This window comes from Gymnodraco acuticeps, unplaced genomic scaffold, assembly GCF_902827175.1.
Source record: "Gymnodraco acuticeps unplaced genomic scaffold, fGymAcu1.1, whole genome shotgun sequence".
Classification (NCBI taxonomy): Eukaryota; Metazoa; Chordata; class Actinopteri; order Perciformes; family Bathydraconidae; genus Gymnodraco; species Gymnodraco acuticeps.
Window position 1 is genome coordinate 1,011,630 of NW_022990238.1, and position 18,206 is coordinate 1,029,835.

At 39.9% G+C, this 18,206-nt stretch overlaps 4 protein-coding genes across 6 annotated transcripts; 2 read left to right on the forward strand and 2 right to left on the reverse strand.

Moving 5' to 3' along the window:
• Nucleotides 1-379: 379 nt before the first annotated feature.
• Nucleotides 380-1,506, reverse strand: fahd1 (fumarylacetoacetate hydrolase domain containing 1). Its single transcript, XM_034220003.1, has one exon. The coding sequence runs from the start codon at nucleotides 1,394-1,396 to the stop codon at nucleotides 734-736; it is 663 nt and encodes a 220-aa protein (XP_034075894.1). The 5' UTR covers nucleotides 1,397-1,506; the 3' UTR covers nucleotides 380-733.
• Nucleotides 1,507-1,729: 223 nt separating this feature from the next.
• Nucleotides 1,730-4,724, forward strand: hagh (hydroxyacylglutathione hydrolase). The gene is made up of 9 exons (XM_034220002.1): nucleotides 1,730-1,887; nucleotides 2,362-2,546; nucleotides 2,770-2,834; nucleotides 2,956-3,073; nucleotides 3,155-3,263; nucleotides 3,450-3,553; nucleotides 3,668-3,769; nucleotides 3,874-3,953; nucleotides 4,054-4,724. Exons 1-9 carry the CDS (start codon nucleotides 1,821-1,823, stop codon nucleotides 4,151-4,153), a joined length of 930 nt encoding a protein of 309 aa, XP_034075893.1. The 5' UTR covers nucleotides 1,730-1,820; the 3' UTR covers nucleotides 4,154-4,724.
• A 376-nt stretch (nucleotides 4,725-5,100) lies between these two features.
• Nucleotides 5,101-9,098, reverse strand: narfl (nuclear prelamin A recognition factor-like). The gene is made up of 11 exons (XM_034220001.1): nucleotides 9,007-9,098; nucleotides 8,350-8,445; nucleotides 8,118-8,261; nucleotides 7,871-8,000; nucleotides 7,617-7,751; nucleotides 7,043-7,161; nucleotides 6,837-6,966; nucleotides 6,679-6,751; nucleotides 6,453-6,590; nucleotides 6,074-6,231; nucleotides 5,101-5,893 (listed from the first exon to the last, which is right to left on the reverse strand). Exons 1-11 carry the CDS (start codon nucleotides 9,070-9,072, stop codon nucleotides 5,652-5,654), a joined length of 1,431 nt encoding a protein of 476 aa, XP_034075892.1. The 5' UTR covers nucleotides 9,073-9,098; the 3' UTR covers nucleotides 5,101-5,651.
• Nucleotides 9,099-10,729: 1,631 nt separating this feature from the next.
• e4f1 (E4F transcription factor 1) lies at nucleotides 10,730-17,943 on the forward strand. Of its 3 annotated transcripts, none has more exons than XM_034219454.1 (14): nucleotides 10,730-10,879; nucleotides 11,132-11,241; nucleotides 11,323-11,407; nucleotides 11,696-11,880; nucleotides 12,034-12,154; nucleotides 12,248-12,400; nucleotides 12,592-12,788; nucleotides 13,610-13,906; nucleotides 14,194-14,299; nucleotides 14,466-14,683; nucleotides 14,798-14,996; nucleotides 15,089-15,252; nucleotides 16,713-16,775; nucleotides 16,926-17,943. In XM_034219454.1, exons 1-14 carry the CDS (start codon nucleotides 10,783-10,785, stop codon nucleotides 17,298-17,300), a joined length of 2,370 nt encoding a protein of 789 aa, XP_034075345.1. In that variant the 5' UTR covers nucleotides 10,730-10,782; the 3' UTR covers nucleotides 17,301-17,943. The 3 variants fall into 3 exon arrangements, with proteins under 3 accessions (XP_034075345.1, XP_034075347.1, XP_034075348.1); XM_034219456.1 differs by having other exon boundaries at nucleotides 15,092-15,252; XM_034219457.1 differs by having other exon boundaries at nucleotides 12,248-12,388.
• Nucleotides 17,944-18,206: the final 263 nt, after the last annotated feature.

Consider the following 18,206-nt stretch of genomic DNA (forward strand, 5'->3'; position numbering starts at 1 on the left):
TGTGAAGTCCACTGAGACAAATGTAACATTTGTGATATTGGGCTATATAAATAAACATTGATTGATTGATTGATAATAAATGTCATGCCCATTATACTGTATCATTTCCATGTAAATTATGGAAGGAAACATCCAACATTTTGAGTTATTAACTATACTCAAGCAGTATTTTAAGGTACTTACCATGTACTACACATTTTCAGTGGAACATATTGTACTGATATACTCCAATACATTTAGTAGGAGGCGCTCTAGTTAGGAGTACAATTGCAGAATCTGAATATTAATACAGTATATCATTTATTAATGCTGACATATTATTGTAGACTAAGCTACCCAGCAATTTATAAAGTAGTTAAAAAATAACCATTACTAGCTGTGACGTTGAAATTATGTACACTTTAATGCAACAATAATGAGAATACTATGATATGTATTAGGCTGAATTTGCTCTGTGTGCTGTGTTTTAATTTAGATAATTAAGTCTGAAACAGTGACAATTGGTGTTGAATTATTTCCATTTCCCTGGTTTAGGGAGATAATGCAGATCACAGGTTTGTGAGATCATTCAATGTAAATAAACGGTTTACTGTACAAGGCATCAGACATATAGTTTGGTGGCACAACACTGCCATCTGCTGATCCACAAATGAAAATAAAGAAATAGTTTACAATCAGGTTGAATACCTCTCTTTTTAAGAGTCTGGGTATTTATTTTGTTTTTTTGTTTCCACTACTTTTCTTGTCTGTCCACTCTGAAGCTCATGGTGACAACGTCCTGGATCCCAGCCTGCAGCTGATCATGCTCCTGCACGGCGGACACTCCTTTAGGGGTCCCGGTCAGGATGAGATCCCCCTCCTCCAGGGTGATGAACTCGCTGATGTAGCTGATGAGATATGGGATGGAGAAAATCATCTGGGAGGTGCAGCCGTTCTGCCGGAGCTGGTCGTTCACCTTCAGCCACAGGGTCACGTTCCCCGGGTCAGGGATGCGCTCTTTGGGGATGAACTCACTGATGGGACAGGAGGTGTTGAAAGCTTTGGCCCGAGTCCACGGCAGACCCTTGGATTTACACACATCCTGGACGTCCCGGGCTGTCATGTCCAAGCACAGAGCATAGCCTGCAACATGCTCCATGGCAGCGGACTCAGGGATGGCCGTGCCCCCTTTCCCGATCACCACCCCTAACTCCACTTCATGGTGCAGGTTGTTGGAGTACCGGGGAACCAGGATGGAGGAGCCCTCTCTGACATAGGCAGAAGGTGGCTTCAGAAACAGGATAGGCTCTGTAGGAATCGCATTTTTCAGCTCTTTGGCGTGGTCTGCATAGTTTCTGCCAACACAAATTATCTTCCTCCCCCATTCCCAGAATTGAGATATATTTCGTGCCGTCATTGTGGAGAAACGTGTAGGTTTTCAGCCGCTTTGAGGCTGTCAGAACCAGTGAACCGTCAACTAAACTTTGACCGACCCTGAAACGATATTTGTTAAGCTACGGCAAGCCTGAAAGGACAAACAGTAAACTCAAATACATATTACAGCTGTTAAAACAATGCATTTTAAGTGTGTCAGTGCTCTATTATACAATAAGTAGGCTATCATTTACATCTACCTGTTTGTATTTTTAAAGAAGTATAAGTTAACAATACATATCTAAATAACACATATTTTTGTTTTATATTGATTATTCAGGATCCACGCCCCCGTACATGATTGGTGCAGCCTGTGAGGTTAAAGTTGAACAGGAAACGGACACGGAAATAAACCAAACTTTTCTGGTTTACACAACAATTGAGATTAGCCTTTATCTGCTGTTATTATGTTATTCAAGTCACTCGTAGGGAGTGCCTGCACTCTGCTTGGAGCAGCAACAGCGTTCAAATTAGGTAAGTCCCAACTACCTTACTGTCCGTAAACATCTAATTTCGCACGTTAGCTTGCGTATTTATATGAATGTTAACTTGTTACGGATGGATAAGTAGTTTTTTGTTATGGTCGAAAAAAGAGAGCTGTCAATTGAACTGAGTTACCCTGTCGGAGCAAACATCTGCACCTTATTACATAACATTATCCTTAACAGTCATGATAGGCTGTAGCTAGGTGGAAATCATGTAATGCATTGAAGCTAACGTCGTTCACTTTGTTTTGTTGTTTTGTTAGCGTACAGGTTGAATACTTGGCTATATTAGCATTCGTTTCCGGTATGTCTGGCTGCATAAAATAAACATAATTTAGTTTAAGGGTCTCTGTTATAAAATCATAGAATTGTATGGCTATAAGATTGATTATTTAACACTAAGAGAGAGAGAGAGCGTCCTCATGTCAGTCTGTCTAATGTTTACTTATATCTTCTCATGAAGCACCGTTGGAAGTAAAGGCCCAGGCAGCTGCCCTCCTTCACAGCGCAGTGAGGAAATCCTCTCTGGTGGAACAAGCAAGCATGAAGATTGAACTTCTCCCAGCTCTCAGTGACAACTACATGTACCTCCTGATAGATGAGGAATCCAAAGAAGCTGCTGTGGTTGACCCTGTGGAGCCAATAAAGGTACGTGCCTTATATTATATTGATGTTACCAACATATTTGTTATGATGTAAATCAGAATTAAATCGCAAATGCTCACATTCGGGATGTAAGAAACAACACTGTAAGAAAACACACTATCTGCTTGATAGCGGTTTTAAACAATTATCAAGATTATTGTTGAATCATTTAGATTTGAATTGATCGAATCATTTGATCACGTCTGCAGTTTAATGTTTTCAACAGGTTATGGAAGCTGTGAGAAAACATGGCGTAAAACTCACAACTATTCTGACCACTCATCACCACTGGTGAGATGCAATGTATCGTTTTTTTTAAACAGTGTTAGACAGGCTACCATTACACATGCATACGACCCTTCTGCTGAATCAAAGAGTGGTAAACAATACACTGATTATTTTCACTCCTCAGGGATCATGCTAGTGGAAATGAAAAGATGGTTAGGTTAATGCCAGGGCTGAGGGTCTACGGAGGAGATAACCGAGTGGATGCAATTACAAAGAAAGTCTCTCATTCCAAAAATTTGAAAGTAAGACAATCAAACTGGCTATTCTACACATATAAATCATCACCTGCCTGATGTTTGCTCACTGGTGTCATTCTTTCCCAGGTTGGATCACTCAATATCAAATGCCTGTTCACACCATGTCACACAACTGGTCACATCTGCTACTATGTTACGAAAGAAGACAGCACAGAGCCCCCAGCTGTTTTCACGGGTATGTCAAATCCAAGAGATCAGATAAAAGGCACAAATAAATACCAGGTGATACTGGAGACAATGAAGTCTCTGACAAAGCTTTTAAATCTGTAAAGTTGACCAATAAGTATTGATACAACAGCTTTAACAGGACAGCACTGCATCACATGTGACCTTTTTCAACGTCCCTTTTTTCCCCATGCAGGAGACACGCTGTTTATGGCTGGTTGTGGTAAATTCTTTGAGGGTACAGCAGAGCAGATGTACAAAGCCTTGATAGACATTCTGGGACAACTGCCTCCAGAAACTGTAAATATCTCATCACTAATATCAGTATAAAGGGTACTTTGAAAGTCTAAACTTCATATTATGATAATGTATACTCAAACTGTATGACTAACCTCGATGTGTTTGTGTTTTAAGCGTGTTTATTGCGGTCACGAGTACACCGTCAGCAATCTGAAGTTTGCGCGTCATGTGGAGCCAGACAATGAAGTCATTCAGGAGAAGCTAGCATGGGCAAAGGTATTTAACTGATGTGTCACATCATGGCAATTATTGCCTCAATCAAATGATCAGCCTAAGAAAAAAGTGATAATTAAAACAACTTTTGCATCTGTGTTTTGTAGGAGAAATGCAGCAACGGGGAACCTACCGTCCCTTCTACTTTGGCGGAAGAATTCACATTTAACCCCTTTATGAGAGTCAAGTATGTGCAACTTGATTAAATACTAGTTAGTAGTGATTTACTGACAACACATGTCTGTATAGTTTGTTTTGAGCTAATTACAGTTATTTGTTTAATTCAGAGAGAAGTCCGTGCAAGACCATGTCAAGGAGACGAGCCCGATTGAAACCATGAGAAGTCTCCGGAAAGAAAAAGATGGCTTCCGGGTGCCCAAGGAGTGATTTCCAGTGTACTCGTGCTGAATGGTTCTTTACTGCTTAAAACACTGCAAGCTGTCAATAGTGAAGTACAGAATAAATATCTACAATTCATCTTCAAACACTATAATCATATCTAGGACGTTCTCTCTTAGGCAATGCACACGTATTTTTTCATCATTATATTCAGCCCTCATATGGCTAGGAACTTGGTTTGTACGGATGAAATTGGTGCGGTAGTTTTAAGGAACATTTAGCTTTTAATTGAGTGCTTGAAATGAGAAAGTTTGGTCATGTGTAAATCTGAGTATAAGGGTCTATTTAATGTTATTTTATAATATTAAATCAATGTTAAAACTACAATTGTAGTTTGTTTGTACAAAAGCGTTTCAAATTAACAACTTAAATAAGACCGGGAGATGCTTGAGGAACAAATGTTGGAATGTGTAAAGTTTCTGTAAATTCATTAAAAAATGACTTGATTGGTATTAAGGAAGGTTTACTTGTGACTTTTCTTTCCATTTTGGCTTGAAAGCTATTCTGATTGTTCATTATGTAATTTTGTCAGAATTTAATTTAAAGCATTGTGAGCAAAGCATTGTCTACGTGGTATCACTACTGTTGCTTTCACATGAAGTGTTCAATACAGCGAATGCTCTTTTGCATGTAAAGTGCAATCTTACAACGAATATTGAATGAAAATGGCAACAACACATGTTTATTTGAAGTTAGTAGAAATAAAAGTCCTGCTTTCAAAAAGTACTCAATTGAAAATATTGTATTTTCATAAATATCATTTTTTGGAGTATTGCAAGAACATTTACATGTAGTTGTAAGTTACAACTAAACATGGGTATTTTAGGCCTTGAATTGCTACATTAAAATGTTGTGTATAATTAAGAATGCATGTCACCTTTTTTTGTTAGAACAGGAGTCTATAGTTGCAGCCATAAAGTAAAAATATCATACAGTACATTAATGTAAATCTTTAATTTCTTCACAATGTGATCAAATCTTCACTTTGTGCTTAAAGTTGCACAACCGATTCAAGATTATTCAATAATGTCTTTATCTAAATTCTGTTGGATATATTCCATTAAAATATATAAAACAAGTCTACAATTAAATAAAGTCTTTATTTCTCATTACACATAATCATAAGGTTAAATAAACAAGGAATGATTATATTTAGCTCTGTCATTTCAGCTGCCACAAAATGTATTATTTACTTTTTATACATTTGAATGGACAAAAGACAATCGGTCATACGATGTGAACTTAATTTGGCTCCGGCATTGTGTGTATTATCTATACCCCCTGTCTTTCGATTTGCCAAACAACTTTTAGAGGAGCGAAACAGCGGTTTGAAAGGTTATTTGCATACATTACTCCAGCTTGTATTCAACATTGCCCATAACCCTTCTGTTCTCTCTAAAGAATTACAAAAATAGTCACACATTGGGACGGTGCTGTGGTGTTTGATGAAAAACTCTGCTTATCATGGATTACACCAAAGCTTTCTTCACCACTTCATAGTAAGTCCATTAATCATCTTCTCCACCGCGTGGTAGTGTGTGTGCAGCAGCTCTTTGGCTCTCTCCTCCCCCACACTGTGCAGCCAGGACTGGTACAGCTCGGCCACACGGGTGTCCTCTTCTGGCGATAGCGTGCGCTCTTCCTTGTAGAGATCCTCAACCTTCTGGAGGAGCTCCTTTGGGTTCTGACCAGGTAAGGGCTTCACCTGTCCTCCGCCATTTATACAGCCTGAATAATAACAAGAGGAGAGGTAATGGTAAGCATGCTGAGTTTATCACTGATCATACATCTGCAAGAATCAAGTTTGTAAATCAGTGCTTATTATTTTCTTGTATTGGGCAATTTAATGGAGCAAAGGTGCATAAGCACACATCAAGGAAAAGTTTTCATCCTCAAATTCGACTTTACCTGACGGACATGCCATTACTTCCACAAAGTGGTAAGGCGACTTCCCCTTCTTTAGCTTCTGCACCAGGTTCTGGATGTTGCGGAAGCCGTATGTGAAAGCAAAGCTCAACTGGACAACTCCATCTTTCTCTAAAGTCACTTCCTGGAAGTCTTTATTCCTGTGGCAGAGGGGTTGAGGTGGAAGAACCAGATTAGACTGAACATTCTATAGACGAGGTGCACGAGAAGCAGGCCGATACAATTCATCTTTAAACAGATGATTTGCCCTTTTTTGCCTGTACATAAAAAGCATCTTAAACATGTATTTGTACTGGACCAAGGATTTACTGTTCCACAAAATGACCACAAGGCTGTTTCGGTTCTGATGGGACAGACTCACCTTAGGGTCTTGTAAGTGAGCTCCTTAACCTCCTCTCCAAACAGCTGCTTGGCAGCGTAGGTGAAGACATGATGGAGGTAACCCCCTGACCCACTCCCAGAATGGCTCAGGAACTCATCCTCACTCACACTGCTGAACCTGGATCACAAATAATATGTAATGTGAGTTAATGTATTCTTATGGAAATCTGATATGGCTAATAGAAGAAAATCATCACAGAACTTACATTGTATCTAGAGGAGCAGGTTCCACATCTTTCAGAGATACGTTTTTCTCCTCAAGCATTTTCTGCACCTCTCCTATAGGAAACATCAGAGAAGTATAATATGAGAACATGCTCCACATTCAAAGAGGCAAACAGCATCATAAGAGTAATTACTGTACCAGATGTGATGACACAGTCCACTTCTCGAGTCTCAGCTTCATTTAGGTAGAAGTCTGACCTCGAGGCCTCTAGTTTCTTGTCAAAGCAGGGCATTACTGCCACATGGTAGATCTGCTGTGGACTCAGCCCCTAACAACACACAGATCAATGTCAACTAAACATTTGATAAATTATAATTATAATCCAAATTCAAGACGTGCAGTACCTGTTGTTCAGCAAAATGTCCTTTAACCAGAGAACCCATCATCTGCTGAGGGGAGCGAGTGGTACTAATGTACGGAAGGATCATCTCCCCATGGGTCTTCTCTGCATAGCAAATCCAACCTGAGCAACACACACATACAGATATTCATACATGAGCAATGGGAGATGTCTTGAAGCGAACATTGAAATCATATAAATGAAGGTTGTATTATCTGACCAAAGTGAATTTGATCAAGCAGATAACGTTGTTTGGTCCTCAACGAATATAAAGACGATTCCTCAACACAGCTACATACGAGTGAATTGTGTTTTTATATACTTTCACATTATATTAATCAATGGAATTTCACATTGTTAGAATAGAAATTGCTATACAGAAAGGGTACACAATCAGCACCATTTACCAGCCGCATTGGTATAATATGAAAAAGAAAAGTCGATTTACTTCACCACCAGCCAAGAAAGAAAAACAAATGTTTGTACAATGCAGACAAATGAGGATGTCACGCTACAAAAGCCCTTAGAACGCCTCAGAACGCTCCAACATGATACATAGAGGGGTTGTTTTGGAATACCTGGACAGGCCGATGTCAGCATGGGCAGAGCCTTGCTGTCCTGCTCCTTCCTCTTGAAACGCTTCACAAACTCTCTCTGGCTCTCTAGCAGGCTGAAGGTCCGACTAAAGCTTGTGTCAAACACATGATGAACCCCTGCAATAATGATGACAATCTTTAGTGACTTTGTCTGCCTAAATCAGCCTTTCATTTACATTTTCCAGTTTTTCTTTGAGTTGTGTAGGACTTGAGAAGAATATAATTGTATCACTCACCAATGCCTTTAAAGAAAGAAGTAAGCCTCCTGCCTGCCTCAGTACTGCTGAGGTCAAAGTGTGCAGCGATGGAGGCTCTGGACTGTGGTGAAACGGACACCACCACAACCTTTTGCTCTTCAGCGTTGGCCTGTGGAGGATGTTATATATACCGTGAAACCAGCAATTATCACATTCCAAAGGCTGCAATGGCAAAGTAACCGGACAAATACTACACAAGCATTCAAACACATCCGTCCATCTCTACCTTGTTGTTGTGAAGCACTTTGAGGAGCTCCTCATGGCTTTGCTGTGTGATGAGGACGCTCTCAGCTGAGGTGATGCAGCCGCTGCAGGCCAAACAGTCTTCCAGTGTGATCTTTGCTTTCTCCAGCTTCTGTTTCCCTCCATCCTGCAAACATGAGGTTAATGAATTCAAGGTAAACGCTCATGCAACACCTATATTTTACGTAAAGGTAATGTTTGAGCTAGATACTAACCTTGTTGACCTGGACATAACTGCCATCATCTTCTATCTGAATTTTGGCCACCGATTTACCGAGTTTTTTTTCTATTTTCACAGGTTTGACGCATTCCTGAAAAACAGAAACCACACTTGTAAACAACTACAAAATACTTATCTTTGATTATTTGTTATGAACTTTATGAAGACAGCAATTTATACCACTATCCAAATGCCCCTATCTGAACTGAGGGAAAGCAACAAAAGGAAAGATAATGAATAATTAAAACTTAACTTAACCGAGAAAAAACAAGTTATTACCTGTTAACTAACTAGCTCCAACCTCGGTCTTCGTAGTTACATAAATGCTAACATTAGCAGCAAGCTAACTACTTAGCACATCTTTATATTTTAACGCTGGCTGGTTGTGTTACCATTAACTGTTAAACGAATAAGCCAACAGCGCTTTATGGTGAGTTTTTGTCAAGCTTTTATTAAGTATTTATTATAAAGGTTAAAAGTGGATGTCATATCAGCAGCACTGATATGACATCTAACAGATACTGATGCTCGCTATTTTCAGTATGTTTTCGCTATCTGCTGCATTTATATAGGGCGTAAATCATTAGTGTCAACGATGCTATTTTAAGATACTTATTATGAATATGTTAGAATGTTATATTAGCTCAACTACCTGAGAGGGAGTGATAAAATCATCGAGATCTGTCAACTGCAGCACACCGCTGAACTGAGAAGCCATTTTTACTGCCGTAAAGCGTCTGTTGTTTACTGTTGTGTCGTGAATAGTTATCCTTGATTCAACTCCAACCATGGATGTATAATAAGAACTCCAAGAAGACTCCAACATGGACAAACCTCCATACAAACCACCTGTTGCAGTGAGCTCCTTTAATCTTTAACAGTTTGGACTTAATGGTCTTGTACAGCCTCCTTATTTCTCTGAGCAAGTTAACCTGCAAGAAAATTACAGTAAGCTATCAATATTAAATATGTTTTCTAACTGCGAAAATATACGAATTGATGCCTGGTATGGCCTTCACCACCTATCTTTGTGTGATGGTTAACCATGTTTTTCCATTATTAAATACATATTTACATTTAGAGGTTCTTTAAGGGAAAAAATGCAATATTATCCATAAATCCCCCTCAAATCAATGTTTCTGACTGAACCTTTGACCACATCCTGATGAAACTGTATCAAGTGTAAAGGCCTGTAGTCAATATTAAATGCCTTAGGTATTCTGCACAAATAACAAAGTAAAACACTGTAAAAATATCCATCACCAAAATAGGTAAAGAGCATAACATGGAGCCTCACATCAGTTTTATTTTCTGTGATATAAACTCTTAATCTATAGAAATTGAAATGTTATCTATTTAAATTACTTTGAGAAAGTATAGACGGTTAGACCAAAATACAATTTCGTCAGGATATTTGTGCATGAATCCTTGACCTGCACAGTGGCGTTTGGGCCCTTGATAAAATTAGTATGTAATATGTAGTGACGTATCTTTATATGTACACAATGTTTCTGCATACTAGATGAAGAGCAGTTGTGCTTGAAACATCACCTTGGTGTAATTAATATTGGACTATAGAGCATGTGAAAGCAAATACATTTTGTATTCCATGGCCCCACATCTGTCCCATGCTTGAATAGATTAATTGACAGCTCTGATCATTTTGTAGTATTTTTTCTTTTGGATATGTTTTCAATGTTGTAATAAGCATTTTGATATTACCGCGTTATCCATCGTAGCCATGGCATAAAGATACAGATGCAGATAATCTTTGACAGATATATTAGTATTATCAGATACAATAGATAACGTTCAATAATAAATATGTAACATATAAAGGGATCCAAAGAAGCCATCTTTGTCATTTGTCGAAATGTATTTCAGACCGTTTTATGCACTATAAGAAAAAATGTGATCAAAGTATGTTTTATTTTTATGTGGGTTAACAAACAATATAATGATGAATGAAACAGTAATACTTTAAATCAATGAAATAGATGCATAGGTTATATATATATACATATACACGTAATTAATGGGATGAACGTAAAACTAAATAAAATAAAATGAACACACCAGAAGTCAACATTAATTTCTTGTCTTAAAACAAAGATCCATTTGTTTCTCGAAAACATTAAAACAAAACAGGATTTTCTTTAGCAGATCAACTTTAAAGAATGTAACACATCATACACAATAATATGTATTAGAATATATACTCTTACATTGTGTTAAACCTTAAACACATACACACACAATTCAAGCATATTAGTATGCTAGAAATCTTCATTAAAAAAATAGTTTCTTGTTTTCTTCCCTCTATCTATGATAAGAGGCACGCACGCGCCCTTGTGTTGTTATGACTACGCGGTCGTAAATCCGCCATGTTTTCGCTCCTTTATAGCTGCGTTGCGACAGAGACGGAGACATGAATGTAGAAAATAATCATACGGCAGAAACAGAGAGGGAGCAAACGACGGACGGCAACGAGACGATCACCATCCAGACAACACTGGGAGATGAAGGTTTACTCTCTTACTTTCGGAATCAAGACTGACATATTTATAGATATTGTATTTGGGCCTAGCTCACTTCCTCCATCATGAAATGTTGCTAGCAGCTAACTGCCATTAGCAACAACATAAGCTAGTTGTTTTCCCGCTGCAGCTGTACTCAGTTTAGAAGTCCATTCAGTGAGCAGTTTACATCAGCTAGGTGGCACAGATACTTAACAAAGTTGTCTCATGCTGTATTGTGCATTTCTCTTTGCCTGTCAGATGAAGATGTGCACAAATGTGGACGCTGTCAGACCGAGTTCTCCACGCTGGAGGCTTTCATCCAGCACAAGCTGCAACAAAACTGCAAACGCGTGGAGGCCAACCAAGAGGTATGGACTGTGGTGTGTGTGGTTTAATATCCAGTTTACACTTTAAACTGCAGTATCGAATACATATCTATATTTTACCAGGTTACTGCAGCAAATGGAAATTCTTCTTCAGAGGTGAAAACAGCTAAAGGTGCATCCTCAGATGAGCGAGTGAAGATCACTAACGGTGGGTCAACATTAAGGCTGAATCTAAATTATTGTATCATCATATATTTGACAATTATTGTGAAAGAAACATCAACATTTCCTCCTGAGGGCAAGGTGACTTATAATAATTGTTTGTTTGAACCAACCATCAGTGCAACACTAAAAGACATACTGTTCACATCAAGTTTACCTAAGTATAAATTACGTAAAACATATTTTGTATTTCTTCATTCATCATTTTGGTTCAACCTGTAAATTAGATTCTCCAGGGGGGCTACATTGTAATTTGTGTCTTTATTTCACACAGATGAAAGCAGTGGTACTTTTGGCAGAGGCCGCAGGAAGAAAATAGTTTCACCCAAAGTCAATGACCAATCCGATGGGACGGAAGGATCCTTATCGGACAATGCTGAGAGTGACAAGTCTGTTGTTTACAAAGTTAACCAGGAGGGACGCTGCATTTGCCAACTTTGTGACAAGACATTTAAAACTGTAAGTCCTAAAATGTATTTGTGTTTAACTGGCGACCTGAGATCAGATTTCCTTGTCAGAAATATCTTTCATGAATAATACCAGGCTGTGTATTTATTACACTTCATGTTGCCAATGCTTTTCTTTATGATATGTTATATTTTTACCCCACAGACCAACATCTTGAGAACTCATATGAAAACTCACAGTGACCAGAAGAACTTCTCATGTGACCTATGTGGAACCTCCTTTCGCACAAAAGGCTCCCTGATTCGTCACAATCGTCGTCACACTGGTACAGACAGTTAACAAAGACTGATTTGTTTATGATTCCATGTCTTCTAAAACACCTTTTTTATATGATAACTTTCTTCCTGTTTCCTCACAGATGAGCGGCCGTATCGCTGTACCCTTTGTGGCCAGTCTTTCAGAGAGTCCGGTGCCCTCACAAGACATCTAAAGGCCCTCACACCCTGCACAGAAAAGATCCGCTTTGTTCAATACAAGGAGATCTTAGTCAGCAAAGATGGTATACAAAAAGGTCAGATTTATACACCAGCTGCTGTTATTTTGTGACAAGTATGTTTGTGTTAAACAAAGTAGCTTGACGGTCCTTTACAATCTATTCTATCAAAGCAAATTCATGGAGTCCTTTTATATCAAAGTCGACAATGTACAAGATTGAGAAATAGATTAAGAAAACCCAATGACAGGTCTTTGTGCATTTCACAGGAGTCGATGATGCAGTGGCAGGCCAGCAGCATGAAGTGGTGGTTTTGGAGCATCAGCCAGAGGAGGAAGAGGTGGAGGAAGAGGGGATGGTAGAGGCTCAGACTGCTGTGCTCAGTGTGGTAGAGGCTGGTTCCCACGAGGTCCTCCATCAGGTCCACTTCACAATGGAGGTGAATGGAACAACGCAGGAGCAACAGGTTAGTAGAGAAGCACATTTAGTCCTGCTGTTACCAATCAAATATACACAGAACACATACATTTTCCATAATACCTTTTGGTACATTATTTGCAAAAATAAAGAACATTTCGATTTAGTACGAGATAATTAAGCCTGTAACTTTTATTTTATTTTATTTAACCAGATAAAAAAAGCATTGAGATAAAATCTCATTTACAACGCTGACCTGGCCAAGAAGGCAGCAACGTTACACATTTTTACACATAACACAGACATATAAAATACAGAGAACACAACTAAGTAAACAAAACAAAAAACGAAAAGCAGTCACTACATTGTGCACATTAGGACAGTAAGAAAGGTACACTACTTATTACTGCAAGAGCAGCTGGTGGTAAGGACCTCAGACAACTTCAATTTAAAACAGGCTATAGGGACAAGTGCCGTCAGTTTGAGGCTTGATTGAAGGTCCTTCCAAGACCAAGGACCATAATTAAAAAGACTCCTTTTTCCAGCCTCAGTCCGCACAGCAGGAACCTGGAACCGTATCCCAGGCACTGGATCTGAGTCACAAACTGGAGCAAATCTGGCACATATACACAGTGGAAGCTTACCTAAAATGGCTTCATACATTAATAAAAACCAATGCTGCATCCTACGCATACTAAGTGAGGACCATCCAGTTAGGCTATACAGTTTGCAATGATGAGTCCTATAGGGTGCATTTGATATATAACGCAGTGCAGCATGGTAGAGTGGGTCAAGTTTGGCCAAAACATTGGGACAGGCAAATCTGAAACTGTCCTCCAACCTTTCATGTTTTCTCTTGCCTGTGGTCAGGTTGTAGTAGATCAGTCTCAAGCTGAAGCGCTGGCCGCGGCTGCTGCAGCAGCTGGAGGCAACCTCATCTGCCAGGCCATCATCAACTCTGGCATCGCCATGGAGACAGAGGAAGCCGTGGAGGAAGCCGTGGAAGAAGCCGTGGAGGAAGCCGTGGAGGAAGCCGTGGAGGAAGCCGTGGTCGAGGAGACCTCAGAGGCAACGGAGGAGATGGATAAAGAGCATTCTGACTGTCCTGATGAGGATGAGAATTTCACTGAGATCCATATTAAAGAAGAGTTTGAAATGGAAACAGAGGTAAGCATGAGAGTAATAATGGTATTGACCAGTTGACTACTTACATTCTTTTAGCAGTCATGTTTTTGCAATGCTTTGTTAAAAGGGTTCAATTTCTTTCTTCTTTTTGAAATATTAGCTATTTATTATTTTTAAGTACTTAGCTGTAAATAACTGACCATATCGCCAACTGACTTTACGGACGAATGATTCATAATTAATCGTCATTTTGATTTGTTTTTTATTAAGGTTAAGAAACAGAAAAACTGAACTGAATATCTTGTTGTCTGCTTTTGATTCTTTTGCAGGAAGCAGGAGATGGTCAAACATCTTTAAAAACGCACAAGTGTCCACACTGTAGTCGCTCTTTCAAGGGACTGAATTATTTCCGCTTTCATGTCAAGGGCCATTTGGGTAAGTCCAAAGCTATAATTCATGACTCTCAGCAGCATCACTGTATGCACCCCTCCTAAAATCCTTTTGATGAACCTTAATCAATATGTGAAATCAGAAGAAAGCGCAACTTTATCTTGTTACAAACAAAAATATTAAATTCTTTTCTTTCTTTTCTCTTTGTCAGGTTACAAGCCTTTTAAGTGCACGCTTTGTCACAAAGAGTTTCTAACTGGTTACCTGCTAAAGAAACACATGGAAGTCCATGTCAGTGAGAGGAGGTACAAGTGTGGGGAATGTGGCAAGCTATACAAAACCATTGGGCATGTACGTGAGCACATGAGGGCCCACTCTGATGAAAGACCCTACCACTGTTCCAGGTGCAACAAGGGGTACAAGACCAAGGTGACTTTTTTTGTAGATTCTTTGTTTTGTATTAAATGCTCAACTTGTATTCATATTACAACATATTTCGTCACTAAGTTATTATTCACAGACGTATCTTTCTGTCTTGCTCAGAATGCCTTACAGGTGCATCAGCGGACCCACGGTGATGAGAAACCTTATGTGTGTCAGTTCTGCTTGCGAGGCTTCAGGGAGAAGGGTTCGTTAGTGCGACACATCCGCCATCACACCGGAGAGAAGCCTTTCAAGTGCCCAAAGTGCAGCCGAGGCTTTGCTGAGCACGGGACTCTGAATCGGCATATGCGTGCGAAAGGTCTCTGTAGTTGACGGATCACAATACTTGAAGAAAAAATGTATTTGCCGACACAGACAAACATAATAACAGCGGCTCTTGTTTCCCACCAGGAGGCTGCCAGAAGGACGGTTGCAGTGAGCAGCAGGAAGAGGAAACGGAGGAGCAGTCGTCGGTGAACAGCCTCGCTACGGCAGCCATCATCTCAGAGGATCCTCATGCCGTCCTGGTGGAGTTCTCCTCAGTGGTGGCCGACACACAGGAGTACATCATCAATGTGAGACAGGGAATAAGGGTTATCAGAAAGTGGTGTTTCTCCCCTTACTCAGAGTTTGTTAAAGTGTGAAAGTAATCTTTTTCTAGATAAAACTTGTTTAAGTGATCCATGATGTCACAGCAAGTGTTTTTGATATCAATCAATAGCAGAATATGTGCCATTGCATCACTGATTCAAGTGTTTTGAATCACTGCAATTTGAAGTGAATTGAATAGTTTGCTGATGAGAACTAGTAACTTTCTACCTTCCTTTGCAAAGTGCGGACACTTAATAATAATACATTTGATTTCAAAGCGCTTTTCCAGGTGCTCAAAGACGCTTTACAGTGGTTTGATAAAACATGATAAAATAGAAATACATATTAACACAGCATAATACACACATTTAAAAGCCAGTCTGAAGAGGTGTGTTTTGGTCAGTGTTTTGAAAGTGGGGGGGGTCGGTGCAGTCTCTGATGTGTTGTGGAAGGGAGTTCCAGAGGGTGGGGGCAGCGATGGAGAAGGCTCTGTCCCCCCAGGTTCGGAGCTTGGTTCGTGTGGGGATAGAGAGGAGGTTCGCTTCTGATGAACGAAGGCTGCAGGAGGGGGTGTAGTGGTGGATCAGGTCAAGGGGGGGCCTGGTGGGCCGGGGGGGGGGGGGTGGCCTGGTGGGCCTGGTCGTTGAGAACTTTGTGTGTTAGCAGAAGGATTTTGAAGTGTATTCGTTGACGGACAGGGAGCCAGTGCAGGTTTTGAAGGACGGGGGTGATGTGGTCTCTGGAGCGGGTGTGGGTGAGGAGGCGGGCAGCGCAGTTCTGGATGTATTGTAGTTTATTTAGAATTCACACTTCAAGCTTTGAACACACGTTTCAGGCTTGTTAAAGAGGGTCTCTTGATTGTTTGTAGTTTTTTTGATTTCCTCCTGACTATCATTTTTTTTTTTTACACAAGAGCTGGACCTAACCTTTGCAAAACAATGCTTATGAAGGGAAAATATCTCTTTTTACATTACATCACATCGTGTCATTTGTTAGACGCTTTTATCCAAAGTGACTTACATACTCAATACTGTGGACAATCCCCACTCTTGACTGTTAGAATAAATGTTCCCACATACAGTATGCCGGTTTGATCCATGGCTGCAGGAAACAATGGGTTGAAAGTTATTTATTGTGAAAGAGGCTCGACCAAGTATTAACTCCAGAGCTGCACACTGTTATCAAGTAACCGACTGAATACGAGACTTCTCATGTCTGAATGAAAAATAAAGGACTTCACTAGTGGTGGACTATGTAGTTGACAGCAAGTTACACTAAACTTAAATAGAATGCTTAAACAATATCTCCAAAAAGTCGAGCGGATTGTGCTCATTATATTTCAAGGTTCTAATGACTAGAATCAGAACATATTGAATCAAATGTATGTAATTCCTAACATTCTGCTCATATTTGTGATTAACTTTATTTCCCTCATTTCTTTTAGACTCAAACAGACGAGGACGTGCAAGAAGAAGAGGTAACACTCATTCAAGACAGCCAAAATGAGGTCAGTATACACAAATACACACACTAGCGCACACAGTGAGATCTGTAGAGTTTATGCAGAGCGTGAGAATCGAATGATCTGATAAGGACTGTTAATTGGGTTTTCATTATCTTACGCCTCTCCTACCTCTTTTCTACCAAACCTGTCTAGATGGGAAACACCATCATGAAAGTGGTGCAGCAAATAGTCAGCCAATCGCAGGCCGCCGGCAACACGGGCAGCCACCAGATCATCGTGCGCAACGTGGCGATGAACGAGGAGGGCACCTCCATCTCTGACTGCGGGGACACCATCACCATCGCTACACCAGAGAGCCTGACGGAGCAGGTGGCCATGACGCTGGCCTCAGCCATCAGTGACGGCACGCTACTGGCCACGACGGGTACCGTGGAGACGCCAGATGGGACAGTAACTATGCTGACAACTGAAGAGACAGTGGAGGAGGGAATACACGTGGTGCAGCAGCAAGAGGAATACGTCATCACATCCCCAGAGGAGGTGGAGATACAGACTGTCATTGTATGATCCACGGGGTCACTGACTATGCACTGATACATTTGGCTGGACTTTCCCTGTAGCCGAGAACTGTGTAGAGTTTATGTAAGCTCATGTGTGAGATTTGATAACTTAACAAAGGCCAAAGTGTTTCTAAAGTTTATAGCTACATAATTAGAACAAAAGATGTCTGTGTGAAACCTAAAGAATGAGTGGGCATGAGGACTATCATGTTTTAGTTTTTGTTCATTTATTGAATTGCACTGCATTCAGTATGCCTCCTATTTTGTTTAGGTGCATATCTCTTGTTAGGTGGTACAAACGGAACATTCTTTGCCTTTTAATCTTTGTTCCTGTCTCCCTTATTTGCTGCAGTCAAAAAATGAAATGTCTTTGTATTTTAATACCGTAATCGGCATCATTCCGCAGTGTTTCTGCTCTCGGATGTTCTTTTCACCTTCAGATTGAAATGTGATGGCTTTTTGAAGACGGACCGATCAACAACTGTGGCGTGTGCCTGCCTGCTTAAGGCCATTTAAGGAGGCCATTAACCTCCCATAGTGCAGTGTTAAAGCATAATGCATCTTTAAGCATGACAGATACACCAGAAACTACAATTTGATCAGTTTACTCGAGCAGAGTTTGCATCAAATAAATGCTATTTTCTTATACAGTTGGCTCTCATTTATCTTTGTTGCTATCATGATTTTTGTGACTTCAGTGTGAAATCTATCCAAATGATATAGAGAGAAGCAACCAAATACTTGGTTACTGTAAATGGTGATGTCTTGCTATTACCAATCTACCTTACCCTGTCCTGTCTGCAAGTTTAATCATGTTCTATTATTGTTAGCATTTGATCATCCTGGGCAGCGGTCTTATTTCATTTCTTCTTTTTGTTTAAAGAAGTGTGTAGCTGTAGAGAGAATGTCATCT

What these genes read in the sequence shown, in the direction of transcription:
- narfl (XM_034220001.1), bottom strand. Translation starts at nt 9,072, where the DNA reads ATGGCTTCTCAGTTCAGCGGTGTGCTGCAGTTGACAGATCTCGATGAT. An exon ending in TTCTTTCTTTAAAGGCATTG is followed by an intron (nt 7,752 to 7,870) that starts GTGAGTGATACA and finishes TCATTATTGCAG; the next exon opens with GGGTTCATCATGTGTTTGAC. An exon ending in AGTAATGGCATGTCCGTCAG is followed by an intron (nt 5,894 to 6,073) that starts GTAAAGTCGAAT and finishes GTTATTATTCAG; the next exon opens with GCTGTATAAATGGCGGAGGA.
- fahd1 (XM_034220003.1), bottom strand. Translation starts at nt 1,396, where the DNA reads ATGACGGCACGAAATATATCTCAATTCTGGGAATGGGGGAGGAAGATA.
- hagh (XM_034220002.1), top strand. Translation starts at nt 1,821, where the DNA reads ATGTTATTCAAGTCACTCGTAGGGAGTGCCTGCACTCTGCTTGGAGCA. An exon ending in ACCCTGTGGAGCCAATAAAG is followed by an intron (nt 2,547 to 2,769) that starts GTACGTGCCTTA and finishes TGTTTTCAACAG; the next exon opens with GTTATGGAAGCTGTGAGAAA. An exon ending in CTCATTCCAAAAATTTGAAA is followed by an intron (nt 3,074 to 3,154) that starts GTAAGACAATCA and finishes ATTCTTTCCCAG; the next exon opens with GTTGGATCACTCAATATCAA.
- e4f1 (XM_034219454.1), top strand. Translation starts at nt 10,783, where the DNA reads ATGAATGTAGAAAATAATCATACGGCAGAAACAGAGAGGGAGCAAACG. An exon ending in GCGTGGAGGCCAACCAAGAG is followed by an intron (nt 11,242 to 11,322) that starts GTATGGACTGTG and finishes ATATTTTACCAG; the next exon opens with GTTACTGCAGCAAATGGAAA. An exon ending in CACAGGAGTACATCATCAAT is followed by an intron (nt 15,253 to 16,712) that starts GTGAGACAGGGA and finishes CATTTCTTTTAG; the next exon opens with ACTCAAACAGACGAGGACGT.